The 17,959-nt window shown below is 31.5% G+C and overlaps 1 protein-coding gene across 1 annotated transcript in view; it reads left to right on the forward strand.

The window, feature by feature from the left end:
• Positions 1–17,959, forward strand: part of LOC144089762 (serine protease HTRA2, mitochondrial-like) — a 19,344-nt gene continuing 1,385 nt past the window's right edge. Inside the window, exons 1-8 of the mRNA XM_077620898.1 lie at positions 1–591; positions 668–872; positions 16,411–16,605; positions 16,670–16,702; positions 17,235–17,343; positions 17,424–17,493; positions 17,581–17,676; positions 17,747–17,919. Of these exons, the coding sequence (XP_077477024.1) occupies positions 155–591; positions 668–872; positions 16,411–16,605; positions 16,670–16,702; positions 17,235–17,343; positions 17,424–17,493; positions 17,581–17,676; positions 17,747–17,912 (1,311 nt within the window). The 5' untranslated portion in view covers positions 1–154 and the 3' untranslated portion in view covers positions 17,913–17,919. The remainder of the gene's footprint in view (positions 592–667; positions 873–16,410; positions 16,606–16,669; positions 16,703–17,234; positions 17,344–17,423; positions 17,494–17,580; positions 17,677–17,746; positions 17,920–17,959) is intronic.

Consider the following 17,959-nt stretch of genomic DNA (forward strand, 5'->3'; position numbering starts at 1 on the left):
GAAAAGAAATCAAAGAAGAAAACATCATATTTCCGGGTCGCAGTTATTTGGCTTGCGTGTCGTCACCTTTCAATGTAAAGCCTAATTATAACTTTTAGTAACATTTCATTCGCAAACAGTGGTGAGTATTTCCATCATAATAAATTAATGCAGCATGGCAGCGACTGTTGTCAGTCGGCGTATCCTCCTGGCGTTAAGAACTCAAACTTGGCGGAGGAAGGAGATATCAGGCACTCGGCGGGTGTCTTCGCTACCGACAAACAACCACGACGGCTCCGGCGATAGCACACGAGCGGCCCGGGGGGCTCCGGTGTGGGACAAAGGAGGAGAAGGGAGTGATCGCAAGCGTTCTCGCCTGCTTCTGTCGTTATCCGTGGGCTTGGGACTATGTAGCGCCGCGCTTCTGGACGGAAGAGAAGACGGCGGACCTCCAAGTGACCCCGAATCACGTGGAGCGTTCGAACGCCTCCTCCCGTTAGCCGAGTGCGCGTCCCCCTTAAAACCAGACACTCCTCGATATAAATATAACTTTATCGCAGATGTCGTCGAAAAGTCCACTCCAGCGGTGGTTTACATCGAAATTGTGGGAAGGTGAAGTCGAATAATTGCTACGTTAACTGCCATTATCGGTGATAGAGACGTCCATTTTTTTAATGTTTTCTGACAGGCACCCATTTTCTGGAAGGGAAGTGGCAGTGTCCAATGGTTCCGGCTTTATCATCAGCAGCGACGGGCTGATCGTGACCAACGCTCATGTGGTGGCCAACAAGAGAGGGGTCCGCGTCAAGCTCACCAATGGAGATACGTACAATGCATCCGTACAAGATGTCGATCCCGTGGCGGACATCGCTACTATCAAAATATCCACCAAGGTGAGTTGTCAGAAAAGGCACAAGTAGTTTAACGTGCCTCCGGTAGGGGTGAGAGGATAGTTGTCACACGGATCGGTTGTTGTCCTTGCTATAAGTCGACCACCTGTGGGCGCTGTTGACATAATATCAATACAGTGGTACCCCGACATATGATCTTAATCCGTTCCGGGACTAAGATCGTATGTCGAGCTTTTCGTAACTCGAGCGGATGTTTCCCATTGAAATGAACTAAAAACAAATTAATTTGTTCCAACCCTCTGAAAAAACACCAAAAACAGGATATTGGATTGGAAAAAAAATGTTTTATTTCTTCTAATTCACCATCTATTAACAAAGTAACACATAACTAGTGGTTTAATACTAATAAAATGTGTTTAATAGAAGTAAAATTAGATTCATTTCGCAGAGGGTAGAGACAGCGACATAGGCGGGGGGGGGGGGGGGGGGGGGTTGTTCGGGGGGACTTTATCCACAGCAACACCGCACTCGTAAATGAACAAACACATTTAAATTAACTTGGATTAATATATACAGACACACTCAAACATACGTTTAATGTAACTTTACACTAAAACTGAATTCTAATTTTGTTTTAATTTTTTTTACCTTCGTTCTGCGGGTTAGCAGTTTGCCACGCCTCCACCCTCACGTTCGCTATCGATGGGCTGTTTGCTGTTGTATTCCCTTCAAAATATTCCGAAAATGATGCACACAAATGTCCTCGCAATAGGATAACGCACGGCCACTTGCCAACGAGAAGTAGTCTTGAATGAGCGATCGTGGGAGCTAACAGGCTAAGAAAGGATAAAATGCAACAGCTCAGCCTACCCACGTATTGATTGTGGGTAATAAAGTTTTATTCTGAGAAAGGGTGTCATTGCCTATCGGTGTTGTGTGCACGAGTATACTTCATTACCCAGAAAGCCCTCTTTTTGCCCGCTCATCCGCGTTGTGCGTTTCCTGGTCGAAACTCGTCTGAATAAATCGTTCAGTGCTCGTAGATATCTGTTATACACGAAAGAGATGTGGCAAAAAAGACAGTGCGCTACAATGATAAACAGCCTCTCATGTCATGGCCACCTGGCTTGGTCGCATCTCGAAATTTTGATCGTATCGCGGGCGAATTATTCGATCGAAATTTTCATCGTACCTCGAGCATGTCGTAGGTAGAGCTGATCGTAGGTCGAGGTACCACTGTATTGAGATAATGGATTTGCGTCAACAACAAAAAATGACATATATTTTAAGGTATTCTTTATTCTGTTATTTGGTTAATCCATCAATTAATTAGTTTGCCTAATCCAGGCTTGTCCAAAAATAAATAAATAAACCATATATAGTAAGGTTCTTTTTTTTTCTTTCTTGAAAACAATAGACCCGATATAGTAAGGCTTTTTTTCCTTAAAAAATGACTACTTATAGTAAGGCTTTTTTCCTTAAAAAATGACCACTATAGTAAGGCTTTTTCCTTAAAAAATGACCACGTATAGTAAGGCTTTTTTCCTTAAAAAATGACCATGTACAGCACGGGTCGGGAACCACTTTGATGAAGAGAGCCATAAACAAGTCAATATTTTTCAAACATTATTCCTTGAGAGCCATACTCAGAATTTAAAAGTAAAAATACATGAAAAAATACCATGTATAGTGAGGCTTTTTTTCTTAAAAAGGCTGTATAGTAAGGCTGTTTTTATTAAAAAAGACCATGTATAGTAAGGCTTTTTCTTAGAAAAAGACCAAATATAATAATGCTTTATCTTAAAAAATGACCATGAATACTCAGTCTTTTTTCTTTAAAAAATGACCATGTATAGTAAGGCTTTTTTCTTAAAATAAGACCATGTATAGTGAGGCTTTTTCTTAGAAAATGACCATGTATAGTAAGGCTTTTTTTCTTTAAAAAAGACCATATATGGTAAGGCTTTTTGTTAAAAATGACCTTGTATACTGAGGCTTTTTTTCTTTAAAAAAAGACCATGTATAGTAAGGCTTTATCTTAAAAAATAGACCATGTATACACTGGCTTTTTTCTTTAAAAAATGACCATGTATAGTAAGGCTTTTTTCTTTAAAAAATGACCATGTATAGTAAGAATGTTTTCCTTAAAAAAGCCCACGTATACTAAGGCTTTTTTTTTTCTTTAAAAAATTAGACCATGTATACTAAGGCTTTTTTCTTAAAAATAGATGATGTATAGTGAGGCTTTTTCTTAGAAAATGACCATGTATAGTAAGGCTTTTTTTCTTTAAAAAAAGACCATATATGGTAAGGCTTTTTCTTAAAAATCACCTTGTATACTGAGGCTTTTTTTCTTTAAAAAAAGACCATGTATAGTAAGGCTTTATCTTAAAAAATAGACCATGTATACTCTGGCTTTTTTCTTTAAAAAATGACCGTGTATAGTAAGGCTTTTTTCTTTAAAAAATGACCATGTATAGTAAGAATGTTTTCCTTAAAAAAAGCCCACGTATAGTAAGGCTTTTTTTTTTCTTTAAAAAATTAGACCATGTATACTAAGGCTTTTTTCTTAAAAATAGACGATGTATAGTGAGGCTTTTTCTTAGAAAATGACCATGTATAGTAAGGCTTTTTTTCTTTAAAAAAAGACCATATATGGTAAGGGTTTTTCTTAAAAATCACCTTGTATACTGAGGCTTTTTTTCTTTAAAAAAAGACCGTGTATAGTAAGGCTTTTTTCTTTAAAAAATGACCATGTATAGTAAGAATGTTTTCCTTAAAAAAAGACCACGTATAGTAAGGCTTTTTTTTCTTTAAAAAAATAGACCATGTATACTAAGGCTCTTTTCTTAAAAATAGGCCATGTATACTAAGGCTCTTTTCTTAAAAATAGGCCATGTAGTAAGGCTTTATTCTTAATAAATGACCATGTATAGTAAGGCTTTTTTTCTTTAAAAAAGACCATGTATAGTAAGGCTTTTTCTTAAAAATGACCATGTATAATAAGGCTTTTTTTCTTTAAAAAGACCATGTATTGTGAGGCATTTTCTTAGAAAATGACCATATATAGTAAGGCTTTTTTCTTAAAAATGACCATGCCTTAAGGCTGTTTTCTTAAAAAAAGACCATGTATAGTAAGGCTTTATCTTAAAAATGACCATGTATAGTAAGGCTTTTTTCTTTTAAAAATGACCATGTATAGTAAGGCTTTTTCTTAAAAAATGACCAAGTATACTCAGGCTTTTTTTCTTAAAAAATGGCCATGTATAATAAGGCTTTTTTTCTTTAAAAAATGGCCATGTATAGTAAGGCTTTTTTTCTTTAGAAAATTAGACCATGTATACTGAGGCTTTTTTTCTTTAAAAAAGACCATGTATAGTAAGGCTTTATCTTAAAAAATGACCATGTATACTCAGTCTTTTTTCTTAAAAAAATGACCATGTATAGTAAGGCTTTTTTTTCTTTAAAAAAGACCATAAATAGTAAGGCTTTTTCTTAAAAAATGACCTTGTGTACTGAGGCTTTTTTTCTTTAAAAAAAAAGACCATGTATAGTAAGGCTTTATCTTAAAAAAAGACCATGTATACTCTGGCTTTTTTCTTTAAAAAATGACCATGTATAGTAAGAATGTTTTCCTTAAAAAAAGACCACGTATAGTAAGGCTTTTTTTCTTTAAAAAATTAGACCATGTATACTAAGCCTTTTTTCTTAAAAATAGACCATGTATAGTAAGGCATTTTCTTAGAAAATTACCATGTATACCCAGGCTTTTTTCTTAAAAAATGGCCATGTATAATAAGGCTTTTTTTCTTTAAAAATTTAGACCATGTATAGTAAGGCTTTTTCTTAGAAAATGACCATGCATAGTAAGGCATTTTCTTAGAAAATTACCATGTATACCCAGGCTTTTTTCTTTAAAAATGGCCATGTATAATAAGGCTTTTTTTCTTTAAAAAATTAGACCATGTATAGTAAGGCTTTTTCTTAGAAAATTACCGTGTATGGTCAGGTTTTATTCTTAATAAATGACCATGTATAGTAAGGCTTTTTTTTCTTTAAAAAAAGACCATGTATAGTAAGGCTTTTTCTTAAAAATGACCATGTATAATAAGGCTTTTTTTCTTAAAAAAAGACCATGTATTGTGAGGCATTTTCTTAGAAAATGACCATATATAGTAAGGCTTTTTTTCTTTAAAAAAAGACCATATGTAGTAAGGCTTTTTCTTAAAAAATGACCTTGTATACTGAGGCTTTTTTTCTTAAAAAAAGACCATATATAGTAAGGCTTTATCTTAAAAAATAGACCATGTATAGTAAGGCTTTTTCTTAGAAAAAGACCATATATAGTAAGGCTTTTTCTTAAAAAATGACCATGTGTACTGAGGCTTTTTTTCTTTAAAAAAAAGACCATGTATAGTATGGCTTTTTCTTTAAAAAAAGACCACGTATAGTAAGGCTTTTTTTCTTTAAAAAATTAGACCATGTACAGTAAGGCTTTTTCTTAGAAAATGACCATGCATAGTAAGGCTTTTTTCTTAAAAAAATGACCATGTATAGTAAGGCGTTTTCTTAGAAAATTACCATGTGTACTCAGGCTTTTTTCTTTAAAAAATGGCCATGTATAATAAGGCTTTTTTTCTTTAAAAAATTAGACCATGTATAGTAATGCTTTTTCTTAGAAAATGACCATGTATGTATAGTAAGGCTTATTTTCTTTCAAAAAAGACCATATATAGTAAGGCTTTTTTCTTAAAAACGACCATGCCTTAAGGCTGTTTTCTTAAAAAAAGACCATGTATAGTAAGGCTTTTTTCTTAAAAAATGGCCATGTATAATAAGGCTTTTTTTCTTTAAAAATTTAGACCATGTATAGTAAGGCTTTTTCTTAAAAAAATGGCCATGTATAGTAAGGCTTTTTTTCTTTAGAAAATTAGACCATGTATACTGTGGCTTTTTTCTTTAAAAATAGACCATGTATAGTCTGGCTTTTTTCTTAAAAATAGACCATGTACAGTAAGGCTTTTTTTTTTTAAATGACCTTGTGTACTGAGGCTTTTTTTCTTTAAAAAAAGACCATGTATAGTAAGGCTTTATCTTAAAAAATAGACCATGTATACGCTGGCTTTTTTCTTTAAAAAATGACCATGTATAGTAAGGCTTTTTTTTCTTTAAAAAAGACCATAAATAGTAAGGCTTTTTCTTAAAAAATGACCTTGTGTACTGAGGCTTTTTTTCTTTAAAAAAAGACCATGTATAGTAAGGCTTTATCTTAAAAATAGACCATGTATACTCTGGCTTTTTTCTTTAAAAAATGACCATGTATAGTAAGAATGTTTTCCTTAAAAAAGACCATGTATAGTAAGGCTTTTTTTTCTTTAAAAAAATAGACCATGTACAATGTTCCCTCTAATTTTTCGTTGGTCTGAGCAGAAAGTCAACCTCCCTGAGCGCACCGAGTACCAGTGTGAGCGACATCATCGGTACTCGGATGATTCGCCTAAAGACGTTTCGCCGACGGACGTTTGAGAGACGGGCAGGTCGCCGAATGAACGTTCGGCGGAACGTCCATTCGGCGACCTGTCCGTCTGTCAAACGTCCGTCGGCGAAACGTCTTTAGGCGAATCATCCGGTCACGACATCATCATTGCTCGCTATGGGCACACCAGTATCACACCTGCCACAAGCAGGTGCATGTCAATGTTCCCTCTAATTTTTCATGTCAAACATGCTGTAAAACACGAAAAACATAAGTGGACAGAGCTACTGCCACTGGCCGCCGCTTAAACGGCGCCATCATGGGGAAAGGGGTAAAAAAAAAAATCCGATTTTTCTTTTTTTTTTACTGCGCGCCATATGATTGCTGCTGCGCAGAGAAGACGAGAGTAGTGCGCAATTGCGCACGCGCGCAGCTTAGAGGGAACACTGACCATGTATACTAAGGCTTTTTTCTTAAAAATAGACCATGTATAGTAAGGCTTTTTTCTTAAAAATAGACCATGTATAGTAAGGCTTTTTTCTTAAAAATAGACCATGTAAAATAAGGCTTTTTCTTAGAAAAAGACCATATATAGTAAGGCTTTTTCTTAAAAAATGACCTTGTGTACTGAGGCTTTTTTTCTTTAAAAAAAAGACCATGTATAGTAAGGCTTTATCTAAAAAAAAGACCTTGTATACTCAGTCTTTTTTCTTTAAAAAAATGACCATGTATAGTAAGGCTGTTTTCTTAAAAAAATACCATGTATAGTAAGGCTTTTTCTTAGAAAAAGGCCATCTATAGTAAGGCTTTTTCTTTAAAAAAAGACCACGTATAGTAAGGCTTTTTTTCTTTAAAAAAAGACCACGTATAGTAAGGCTTTTTTTCTTTAAAAAATTAGACCATGTATACTAAGGCTTTTTTCTTAAAAATAGACCATGTATAGTAAGGCATTTTATTAGAAAATTACCATCTATACCCAGGCTTTTTTTCTTAAAAAATGGCCATGTATAATAAGGCTTTTTTCTTTAAAAATTTAGACCATGTATAGTAAGGCTTTTTCTTAGAAAATGACCATGCATAGTAAGGCATTTTCTTAGAAAATTACCATGTATACCCAGGCTTTTTTCTTTAAAAATGGCCATGTATAATAAGGCTTTTTTTCTTTAAAAAATTAGACCATGTATAGTAAGGCTTTTTCTTAGAAAATTACCATGTATGGTCAGGTTTTATTCTTAATAAATGACCATGTATAGTAAGGCTGTTTTCTTAAAAAAATACCATGTATTGTGAGGCATTTTCTTAGAAAATGACCATATATAGTAAGGCTTTTTTTCTTTATAAAAGACCATATGTAGTAAGGCTTTTTCTTAAAAAATGACCTTGTATACTGAGGCTTTTTTCTTTAAAAAAAGACCATATATAGTAAGGCTTTATCTTAAAAAATAGACCATGTATAGTAAGGCTTTTTCTTAGAAAAAGACCATATATAGTAAGGCTTTTTCTTTAAAAAAAGACCACGTATAGTAAGGCTTTTTTTCTTTAAAAAATTAGACCATGTGTACTAAGGCTTTTTTCTTAAAAATAGACCATGTATAGTAAGGCATTTTCTTAGAAAATAACCATGTATACCCAGGCTTTTTTCTTTAAAAATGGCCATGTATAATAAGACTTTTTTTCATTAAAAAATTAGACCATGTATAGTAAGGCTTTTTCTTAGAAAATGACCATGCATAGTAAGGCTTTTTTCTTAAAAAAATGACCATGTATAGTAAGGCTTTTTCTTAGAAAATGACCATGTACGTATAGTAAGGCTTATTTTCTTTCAAAAAAGACCATATATAGTAAGGCTTTTTTCTTAAAAATGACCCTGCCTTAAGGCTGTTTTCTTAAAAAAAGACCATGTATAGTAAGGCTTTATCTTAAAAATGACCATGTATAGTAAGGCTTTTTTTCTTTAAAAAATGGCCATGTATAGTAAGGCTTTTTTTCTTTAGAAAATTAGACCATGTATACTGAGGCTTTTTTTCTTTAAAAAACGACATAGTATAGTAAGGCTTTTTTCTTTAAAAAACGACATAGTATAGTAAGGCTTTTTTCTTTAAAAAACGACATAGTATAGTAAGGCTTTTTTCTTTAAAGAATCGACATGGTATAGTAAGGATTTTTTCTTCAAAAAACGACAGTATAGTAAGGCTTTTTTTTTCGTAAAAAAACGACATAGTATAGTAAGGCTTTTTTTCGTAAAAAAACGACATAGTATAGTAAGGTTTTTTTCTTCAAAAAACGACATAGTATAGTAAGGCTTTTTTCTTCAAAAAACGACATAGTATAGTAAGGCTTTTTTCTTTAAAAAACGACATGGTATAGTAAGGCTTTTTTCTTAAAAAAAACGACATAGTATAGTAAGGCTTTTTTCTTCAAAAAACGACATAGTCTAGTAAGGCTTTTTCTTAGAAAATGACCATGTACGTATAGTAAGGCTTATTTTCTTTCAAAAAAGACCATATATAGTAAGGCTTTTTTCTTAAAAATGACCCTGCCTTAAGGCTGTTTTCTTAAAAAAAGACCATGTATAGTAAGGCTTTATCTTAAAAATGACCATGGATAGTAAGGCTTTTTTTCTTTAAAAAATGGCCATGTATAGTAAGGCTTTTTTTCTTTAGAAAATTAGACCATGTATACTGAGGCTTTTTTTCTTTAAAAAACGACATAGTATAGTAAGGCTTTTTTCTTTAAAAAACGACATAGTATAGTAAGGCTTTTTTCTTTAAAGAATCGACATGGTATAGTAAGGATTTTTTCTTCAAAAAACGACATAGTATAGTAAGGCTTTTTTTTTCGTAAAAAAACGACATAGTATAGTAAGGCTTTTTTTCGTAAAAAAACGACATAGTATAGTAAGGTTTTTTTCTTCAAAAAACGACATAGTATAGTAAGGCTTTTTTCTTCAAAAAACGACATAGTATAGTAAGGCTTTTTTCTTTAAAAAACGACATGGTATAGTAAGGCTTTTTTCTTAAAAAAAACGACATAGTATAGTAAGGCTTTTTTCTTCAAAAAACGACATAGTATAGTAAGGCTTTTTTCTTCAAAAAACGACATAGTATAGTAAGGCTTTTTTCTTCAAAAACGACATAGTATAGTAAGGCTTTTTTTCGTAAAAAACGACATAGTATAGTAAGGCTTTTTTCTTTAAAAAACGACATAGTATAGTAAGGCTTTTTCTTTAAAAACGACATAGTATAGTAAGGCTTTTTTCTTAAAAGAAACAACATAGTATAGTAAGGCTTTTTTCTTTAAAAAACGACATAGTATAGTAAAGCTTTTTTCTTCAAAAAACGACATAGTATAGTAAGGCTTTTTTCTTCAAAAAACGACATAGTATAGTAAGGCTTTTTTTTCGTAAAAACGACATAGTATAGTAAGGCTTTTTTTCGTAAAAAAACGACATAGTATAGTAAGGCTTTTTTCTTCAAAAATTGACATAGTATAGTAAGGCTTTTTCCGTAAAAAAACGACATAGTATAGTAAGGCTTTTTTCTTCAAAAAACGACATAGTATAGTAAGGCTTTTTTCTTTAAAAAAAGACATAGTATAGTAAGGCTTTTTTTCTTTAAAAAACTACATAGTATAGTAAGGCTTTTTTCTTTAAAAAACGACATAGAATAGTAAGGCTTTTTTCTTTAAAAAACGACAGTATAGTAAGGCTTTTTTCTTTAAAGATACGACATGGTATAGTAAGGCTTTTTTCTTTAAAAAAAACGACATAGTATAGTAAGGCTTTTTTTTCGTAAAAAACGACATAGTATAGTAAGGCTTTTTTCTTCAAAAAACGACATAGTATAGTAAGGCTTTTTCCGTAAAAAACGACATAGTATAGTAAGGCTTTTTTCTTCAAAAAACGACATAGTATAGTAAGGCTTTTTTCTTCAAAAAACGACATAGTATAGTAAGGCTTTTTTCTTTAAAAAAACGACATGGTATAGTAAGGCTTTTTTCTTAAAAAAAAACGACATAGTATAGTAAGGCTTTTTTCTTCAAAAAACGACATAGTATAGTAAGGCTTTTTTCTTAAAAAAAAACGACATAGCATAGTAAGGCTTTTTTCTTAAAAAAATGACATAGTATAGTAAGGCTTTTTTCTTAAAAAAAACGACATGGTATAGCAAGGCTTTTTCTTAAAAAATGACCAAGTATACTCAGGCTTTTTTCTTAAAAAATGGCCATGTATAATAAGGCTTTTTTTCTTTAAAAAATGGCCATGTATAGTAAGGCTTTTTTTCTTTAGAAAATTAGACCATGTATACTGAGGCTTTTTTTCTTTAAAAAAAAGACCATGTATAGTAAGGCTTTTTCTTAGAAAATGACCATGTACGTATTGTAAGGCTTATTTTCTTTCAAAAAATACCATATATAGTAAGGCTTTTCTCTTAAAAATGACCCTGCCTTAAGGCTGTTTTCTTAAAAAAAGACCATGTATAGTAAGGCTTTATCTTAAAAATGACCATGTATAGTAAGGCTTTTTTTCTTTAAAAAATGGCCATGTATAGTAAGGCTTTTTTTCTTTAGAAAATTAGACCATGTATACTGAGGCTTTTTTTCTTTAAAAAACGACATAGTATAGTAAGGCTTTTTTTCTTTAAAAAACGACATAGTATAGTAAGGCTTTTTTCTTTAAAGAATCGACATGGTATAGTAAGGATTTTTTCTTTAAAAAAACGACATAGTATAGTAAGGCTTTTTTCTTAAAAAACGACATAGTATAGTAAGGCTTTTTTCTTAAAAAAACGACATAGTATAGTAAGGCTTTTTTCTTAAAAAACGACATAGTATAGTAAGGCTTTTTTCTTCAAAAAACGACATAGTATAGTAAGGCTTTTTTCTTTAAAAAAAGACATAGTATAGTAAGGCTTTTTTTCTTTAAAAAACGACATAGTATAGTAAGGCTTTTTTCTTTAAAAAACGACATAGTATAGTAAGGCTTTTTTCTTTAAAAAAACGACATAGTATAGTAAGGCTTTTTTCTTTAAAAAAACGACATAGTATAGTAAGGCTTTTTTCTTAAAAAATCGACATAGTATAGTAAGGCTTTTTTCTTTAAAAAGCGACATAGTATAGTAAGGCTTTTTTCTTCAAAAAACGACATAGTATAGTAAGGCTTTTTTCTTCAAAAAACGACTAGTATAGTAAGGCTTTTTTTCGTAAAAAAACGACATAGTATAGTAAGGCTTTTTTCGTAAAAAAACGACATAGTATAGTAAGGCTTTTTTCTTCAAAAAACGACATAGTATAGTAAGGCTTTTTTCTTCAAAAAACGACATAGTATAGTAAGGCTTTTTTCTTTAAAAAACGACATGGTATAGTAAGGCTTTTTTCTTAAAAAAAACGACATAGTATAGTAAGGCTTTTTTCTTCAAAAAACGACATAGTATAGTAAGGCTTTTTTCTTCAAAAAACGACATAGTATAGTAAGGCTTTTTTCTTCAAAAACGACATAGTATAGTAAGGCTTTTTTTTCGTAAAAAACGACATAGTATAGTAAGGCTTTTTTCTTTAAAAAACGACATAGTATAGTAAGGCTTTTTTCTTCAAAAAACGACATAGTATAGTAAGGCTTTTTTCTTCAAAAAACGACATAGTATAGTAAGGCTTTTTTTTCGTAAAAAACGACATAGTATAGTAAGGCTTTTTTTCGTAAAAAAACGACATAGTATAGTAAGGCTTTTTTCTTCAAAAATTGACATAGTATATAAGGCTTTTTCCGTAAAAAAACGACATAGTATAGTAAGGCTTTTTTCTTCAAAAAACGACATAGTATAGTAAGGCTTTTTTCTTTAAAAAAAGACATAGTATAGTAAGGCTTTTTTTCTTTAAAAAACTACATAGTATAGTAAGGCTTTTTTCTTTAAAAAACTACATAGTATAGTAAGGCTTTTTCCGTAAAAAACGACATAGTATAGTAAGGCTTTTTTCTTCAAAATAGACATAGTATAGTAAGGCTTTTTTCTTCAAAAAACGACATAGTATAGTAAGGCTTTTTTCTTTAAAAAACGACATAGTATAGTAAGGCTTTTTTCTTTAAAAAACGACATAGTATAGTAAGGCTTTTTTCTTTAAAGAATCAACATGGTATAGTAAGGATTTTTTCTTTAAAAAAACGACATAGTATAGTAAGGCTTTTTTCTTAAAAAACGACATAGTATAGTAAGGCTTTTTTCTTAAAAAACGACATAGTATAGTAAGGCTTTTTTCTTAAAAAACGACATAGTATAGTAAGGCTTTTTTCTTCAAAAAACGACATAGTATAGTAAGGCTTTTTTCTTTAAAAAAAGACATAGTATAGTAAGGCTTTTTTTCTTTAAAAAACGACATAGTATAGTAAGGCTTTTTTCTTTAAAAAACGACATAGTATAGTAAGGCTTTTTTCTTTAAAAAAACGACATAGTATAGTAAGGCTTTTTTCTTTAAAAAAACGACATAGTATAGTAAGGCTTTTTTCTTAAAAAATCGACATAGTATAGTAAGGCTTTTTTCTTTAAAAAGCGACATAGTATAGTAAGGCTTTTTTATTCAAAAAACGACATAGTATAGTAAGGCTTTTTTTTCAAAAAACGACATAGTATAGTAAGGCTTTTTTTTCTCGTAAAAAAACGACAGTATAGTAAGGCTTTTTTCTTAAAAAAAAACGACATAGTATAGTAAGGCTTTTTTCTTCAAAAAACGACATAGTATAGTAAGGCTTTTTTCTTCAAAAAACGACATAGTATAGTAAGGCTTTTTTCTTCAAAAACGACATAGTATAGTAAGGCTTTTTTTTCGTAAAAAACGACATAGTATAGTAAGGCTTTTTTCTTTAAAAAACGACATAGTATAGTAAGGCTTTTTCTTTAAAAAACGACATAGTATAGTAAGGCTTTTTTCTTAAAAGAAACAACATAGTATAGTAAGGCTTTTTTCTTTAAAAAACGACATAGTATAGTAAAGCTTTTTTCTTCAAAAAACGACATAGTATAGTAAGGCTTTTTTCTTCAAAAAACGACAGAGTATAGTAAGGCTTTTTTTTCGTAAAAAACGACATAGTATAGTAAGGCTTTTTTTTCGTAAAAAAACGACATAGTATAGTAAGGCTTTTTTCTTCAAAAATTGACATAGTATAGTAAGGCTTTTTCCGTAAAAAAACGACATAGTATAGTAAGGCTTTTTTCTTCAAAAAACGACATAGTATAGTAAGGCTTTTTTCTTTAAAAAAAAGACATAGTATAGTAAGGCTTTTTTTCTTTAAAAAACTACATAGTATAGTAAGGCTTTTTTCTTTAAAAAACGACATAGTATAGTAAGGCTTTTTCCGTAAAAAACGACATAGTATAGTAAGGCTTTTTTCTTCAAAAAACGACATAGTATAGTAAGGCTTTTTTCTTCAAAAAACGACATAGTATAGTAAGGCTTTTTTCTTTAAAAAACGACATGGTATAGTAAGGCTTTTTTCTTAAAAAAAAACGACATAGTATAGTAAGGCTTTTTTCTTCAAAAAACGACATAGTATAGTAAGGCTTTTTTCTTAAAAAAACGACATAGCATAGTAAGGCTTTTTTCTTAAAAAAATGACATAGTATAGTAAGGCTTTTTTCTTAAAAGAAACGACATGGTATAGCAAGGCTTTTTCTTAAAAAATGACCAAGTATACTCAGGCTTTTTTCTTAAAAAATGGCCATGTATAATAAGGCTTTTTTTCTTTAAAAAATGGCCATGTATAGTAAGGCTTTTTTTCTTTAGAAAATTAGACCATGTATACTGAGGCTTTTTTTCTTTAAAAAAAGACCATGTATAGTAAGGCTTTATCTTAAAAAAAGACCATATATACTCTGGCTTTTTTCTTTAAAAAAATGACCGTGTAGTAAGGCTTTTTTCTTTAAAAAATGACCATGTATAGTAATGTTTTCCTTAAAAAAGACCACGTACAGTAAGGCTTTTTTTTCTTTAAAAAAATAGACCATGTATACTAAGGCTTTTTTCTTAAAAATAGACCATGTATAGTAAGGCTTTTTCTTAGAAAATTACCATGTATGGTCAGGTTTTATTCTTAATAAATGACCATGTATAGTAAGGCTTTTTTTCTTTAAAAAAGACCATGTATAGTAAGGCTTTTTCTTAAAAATGACCATGTATAATAAGGCTTTTTTTCTTAAAAAAGACCATGTATTGTGAGGCATTTTCTTAGAAAATGACCATATAAAGTAAGGCTTTTTTTCTTTTAAAAAAGACTATATATAGTAAGGCTTTTTCTTAAAAAATGACCTTGTATACTGAGGTTTTTTTTTTCTTTAAAAAAAGACCATGTATAGTAAGGCTTTTTCTTAAAAAATGGCCATGTATAATAAGGCTTTTTTTTCTTTAAAAAATCAGAACATGTATAGTATGGCTTTTTCTTAGAAAATGACCATGCAAAGTAAGGCTTTTTTCTTAAAAATGACCATGTATAGTAAGGCTTTTTTTCTTTAAAAAAAGACCATAAATAGTAAGGCTTTTTCTTAAAAAATGACCTTGTGTACTGAGGCTTTTTTTCTTTTAAAAAAGACCATGTATAGTAAGGCTTTATCTTAAAAACTGACCATGTATACTCAGTCTTTTTTTCTTTAAAAAATGGCCATGTATAGTAAGGCTTTTTTTCTTTAGAAAATTAGACCATGTATACTGGGGCTTTTTTTCTTTAAAAAAGACCATGTATGGTAAGGCTTTATCTTAAAAAAATAGACCATGTATACTCTGGCTTTTTTCTTTAAAAAAATGACCGTGTATAGTAAGGCTTTTTTCTTTAAAAAATGACCATGTATACTAAGGCTTTTTTCTTAAAAATAGACCATGTATAGTAAGACGTTTTTCCTTAAAAAATTAGACCATGTATACTAAGGCTTTTTTCTTTAAAATAGACCATGTATAGTAAGGCTTTTTCTTAGAAAATTACCATATACAGTCAGGTTTTATTCTTAATAAATGACCATTTATAGTAAGGCTTTTCTTAAAAAATGACCACGTATAATAAGGCTTTTTTTCTTTTAAAAAATTAGATCGGTATAGTAAGGCTTTTTTTCCTTTAAAAAAGACCATGTATAGTAAGGCTTTTATTCTTAAAAATAGACCATGTATACTAAGGCTTCTTCTTAGTAAACGACCATGTATAGTAAGGCTTTTATTTTTAAATGACCATGTATAGTAAGGCTTTTTTGTTTAAAAATGACCATGTATAGTAAGGTTTTTTTTTTTAAATGACCATGTATAGTAAGGCTTTTCCTTAAAAAATAGACCATGTATTTTAAGGCTTTTTTCTTAAAAATAGACCATGTATACTAAGGCTTCTTCTTAGTAAACGACCATGTATAGTAAGGCTTTTATTTTAAAATGACCATGTATAGTAAGGCTTTTTTGTTTAAAAATGACCATGTATAGTAAGGTTTTTTTTTTAAAATGACCATGTATAGTAAGGCTTTTCCTTAAAAAAAGACCATGTATAGTAAGGCTTTTTTCTTAAAAATAGACCATGTATACTAAGGCTTCTCCTTAGTAAACGACCATGTATAGTAAGGCTTTTATTTTTAAATGACCATGTATAGTAAGGCTTTTTTGTTTAAAAATGACCATGTATAGTAAGGTGTTTTTTTTTAAATGACCATGTATAGTAAGGCTTTTCCTTAAAAAATAGACCATGTATTGTAAGGCTTTTTTTCTTAGAAAATTAGACCATGTATAGTAAGGCTTTTTCTTAGAAAATGACTACGTATAGTAAGGGTTTTTTTCTTTAAAAAAGACCATATATAGTATGGCTTTTTCTTAAAAAATGACCATGTATACTGAGGCTTTTTTTTCTTAAAAAAGACCATGTATACTAAGGCTTTTTTAAAATTTAAATAGACCACGTATAGTAAGGCTTTTCCTTAAAAAAATAGACCATGTATAGTAAGGCTTTAAAAAAAAAAAAAAGACCATGTGTAGTAAGGCTTTTTTTCATAGAAAATTAGATTAAATTTTCTTTAAAAATAACCATGTATAGTAAGGCTTTTTCTTTAAAAAAAAATAGACCATGTATAGTAGTACCTATCTTCTCCACAGAACGCTCTCCCAACACTACCACTGGGCCGTTCGTCTGAAGTCCGTCAGGGAGAGTTTGTGGTGGCAATGGGAAGCCCATTTTCATTACGGAACACCATCACGTCAGGGATCGTGAGCTCAGTGCAGAGGGGCAGTAAGGAGCTCGGCCTTTCCAACCACAACATGGAGTACATCCAGACCGATGCGCCAATCGACGTAAGTAAAGATGTGTTTGCTGTATTCGTGAAATGCCACTCACAACACTTGTTTGGTTTCGCAGTTTGGCAATTCCGGAGGCCCGCTCATAAACCTGGTGAGTCTTTAATGCTATTCACATCCATGTTTTAACTTTTTTTATCGACCATTGAATGGGGTAAATTTAGTAGTAATTTTTTTCTGCTTTGTATTCATCGTATAACTCGAGTGGTGTTGTAATGTTTGTTTTAAAAGTGCTATAGTTTTATTGATTTGGGAGGGTACACTGCCCTCTGGTGGCAACAGTTAACATGACATTACATCTTATACCATAATGGCCACATTAAGACTCGTCCTGTATTTGTTGTACTGTACATGATAGACATAAGGCCTATATATTTTTTTGTCTGAGTATTTTCTTTTCACATTTAAAGCTATTTCTAACATGCAGTTTTGTTGCCTATGGATGTGCATGTACAAAATGTTATTGTAACCATGAACATTTGTTTCTAACACATCTAGATCTATTCTGCAACACAACAGTGGTTATCTGATCCTTAGTTAAATCGATAGATGAATTGATTCTTTAAGCTAAGTTGATAGCTGCAACCTAACCTATATTTATCAAGTTAATATGCTTGTTTCCTCAGGATGGCGAGGTCATTGGGATAAACACTATGAAGGTCACTCCAGGCATCTCCTTCGCTATACCGTCCGATCGCTTGAGACTTTTCTTGGATCAAGCGGCTAAGAAAAAAAGTGATTTTCTTTCCTCATGCTTTCCTGTACGTATCAAAATCATTGAAAAGATGAAATATTCACCGCTGCTATTTCCAAAGGTTCCTGGTTCGGAGAGTCTGCGACCACGCGGCGCTACATTGGTGTCATGATGCTAACACTGACTCCGAGGTCAGCTTAAAAAAAAATGAAAACAATTCACTGTCCGATGAAGACATCACCTAAAACCTTCCTTTTTGTTCTATCCCGGCGCATTAGCATCGCTGCCGAGTTGAAATTGAGAGATCCGTCTTTCCCAGAAGTGTCACATGGGATTCTGATCCACAGAGTAATCACGGGCTCCCCGGCACACAGGTAAAAGGAAAACAATATAAATACTTACTAAAAAAAGCCTGAATTTTTACTAACATTATTGTTTTGTCAGAGCTGGCCTGCTGCCAGGAGATGTGGTGCTGGAAATCAACCGAGCCAAGGTGAACACCTCAGAGGAGATCTACACAGCTGTGCGGAATAGCGATAAAATCACCATGGTGGTGCAACGGGGAGAAGAGCGCCTTCAACTGCAAATGACGCCTGAGTACACAGAGTGACCTACAGGTGAGTCATGTTTGAACAAAATAAGCTAATCTAGTGTTAG

Source organism: Stigmatopora argus, chromosome 15 (genome assembly GCF_051989625.1).
Source record: "Stigmatopora argus isolate UIUO_Sarg chromosome 15, RoL_Sarg_1.0, whole genome shotgun sequence".
Classification (NCBI taxonomy): Eukaryota; Metazoa; Chordata; class Actinopteri; order Syngnathiformes; family Syngnathidae; genus Stigmatopora; species Stigmatopora argus.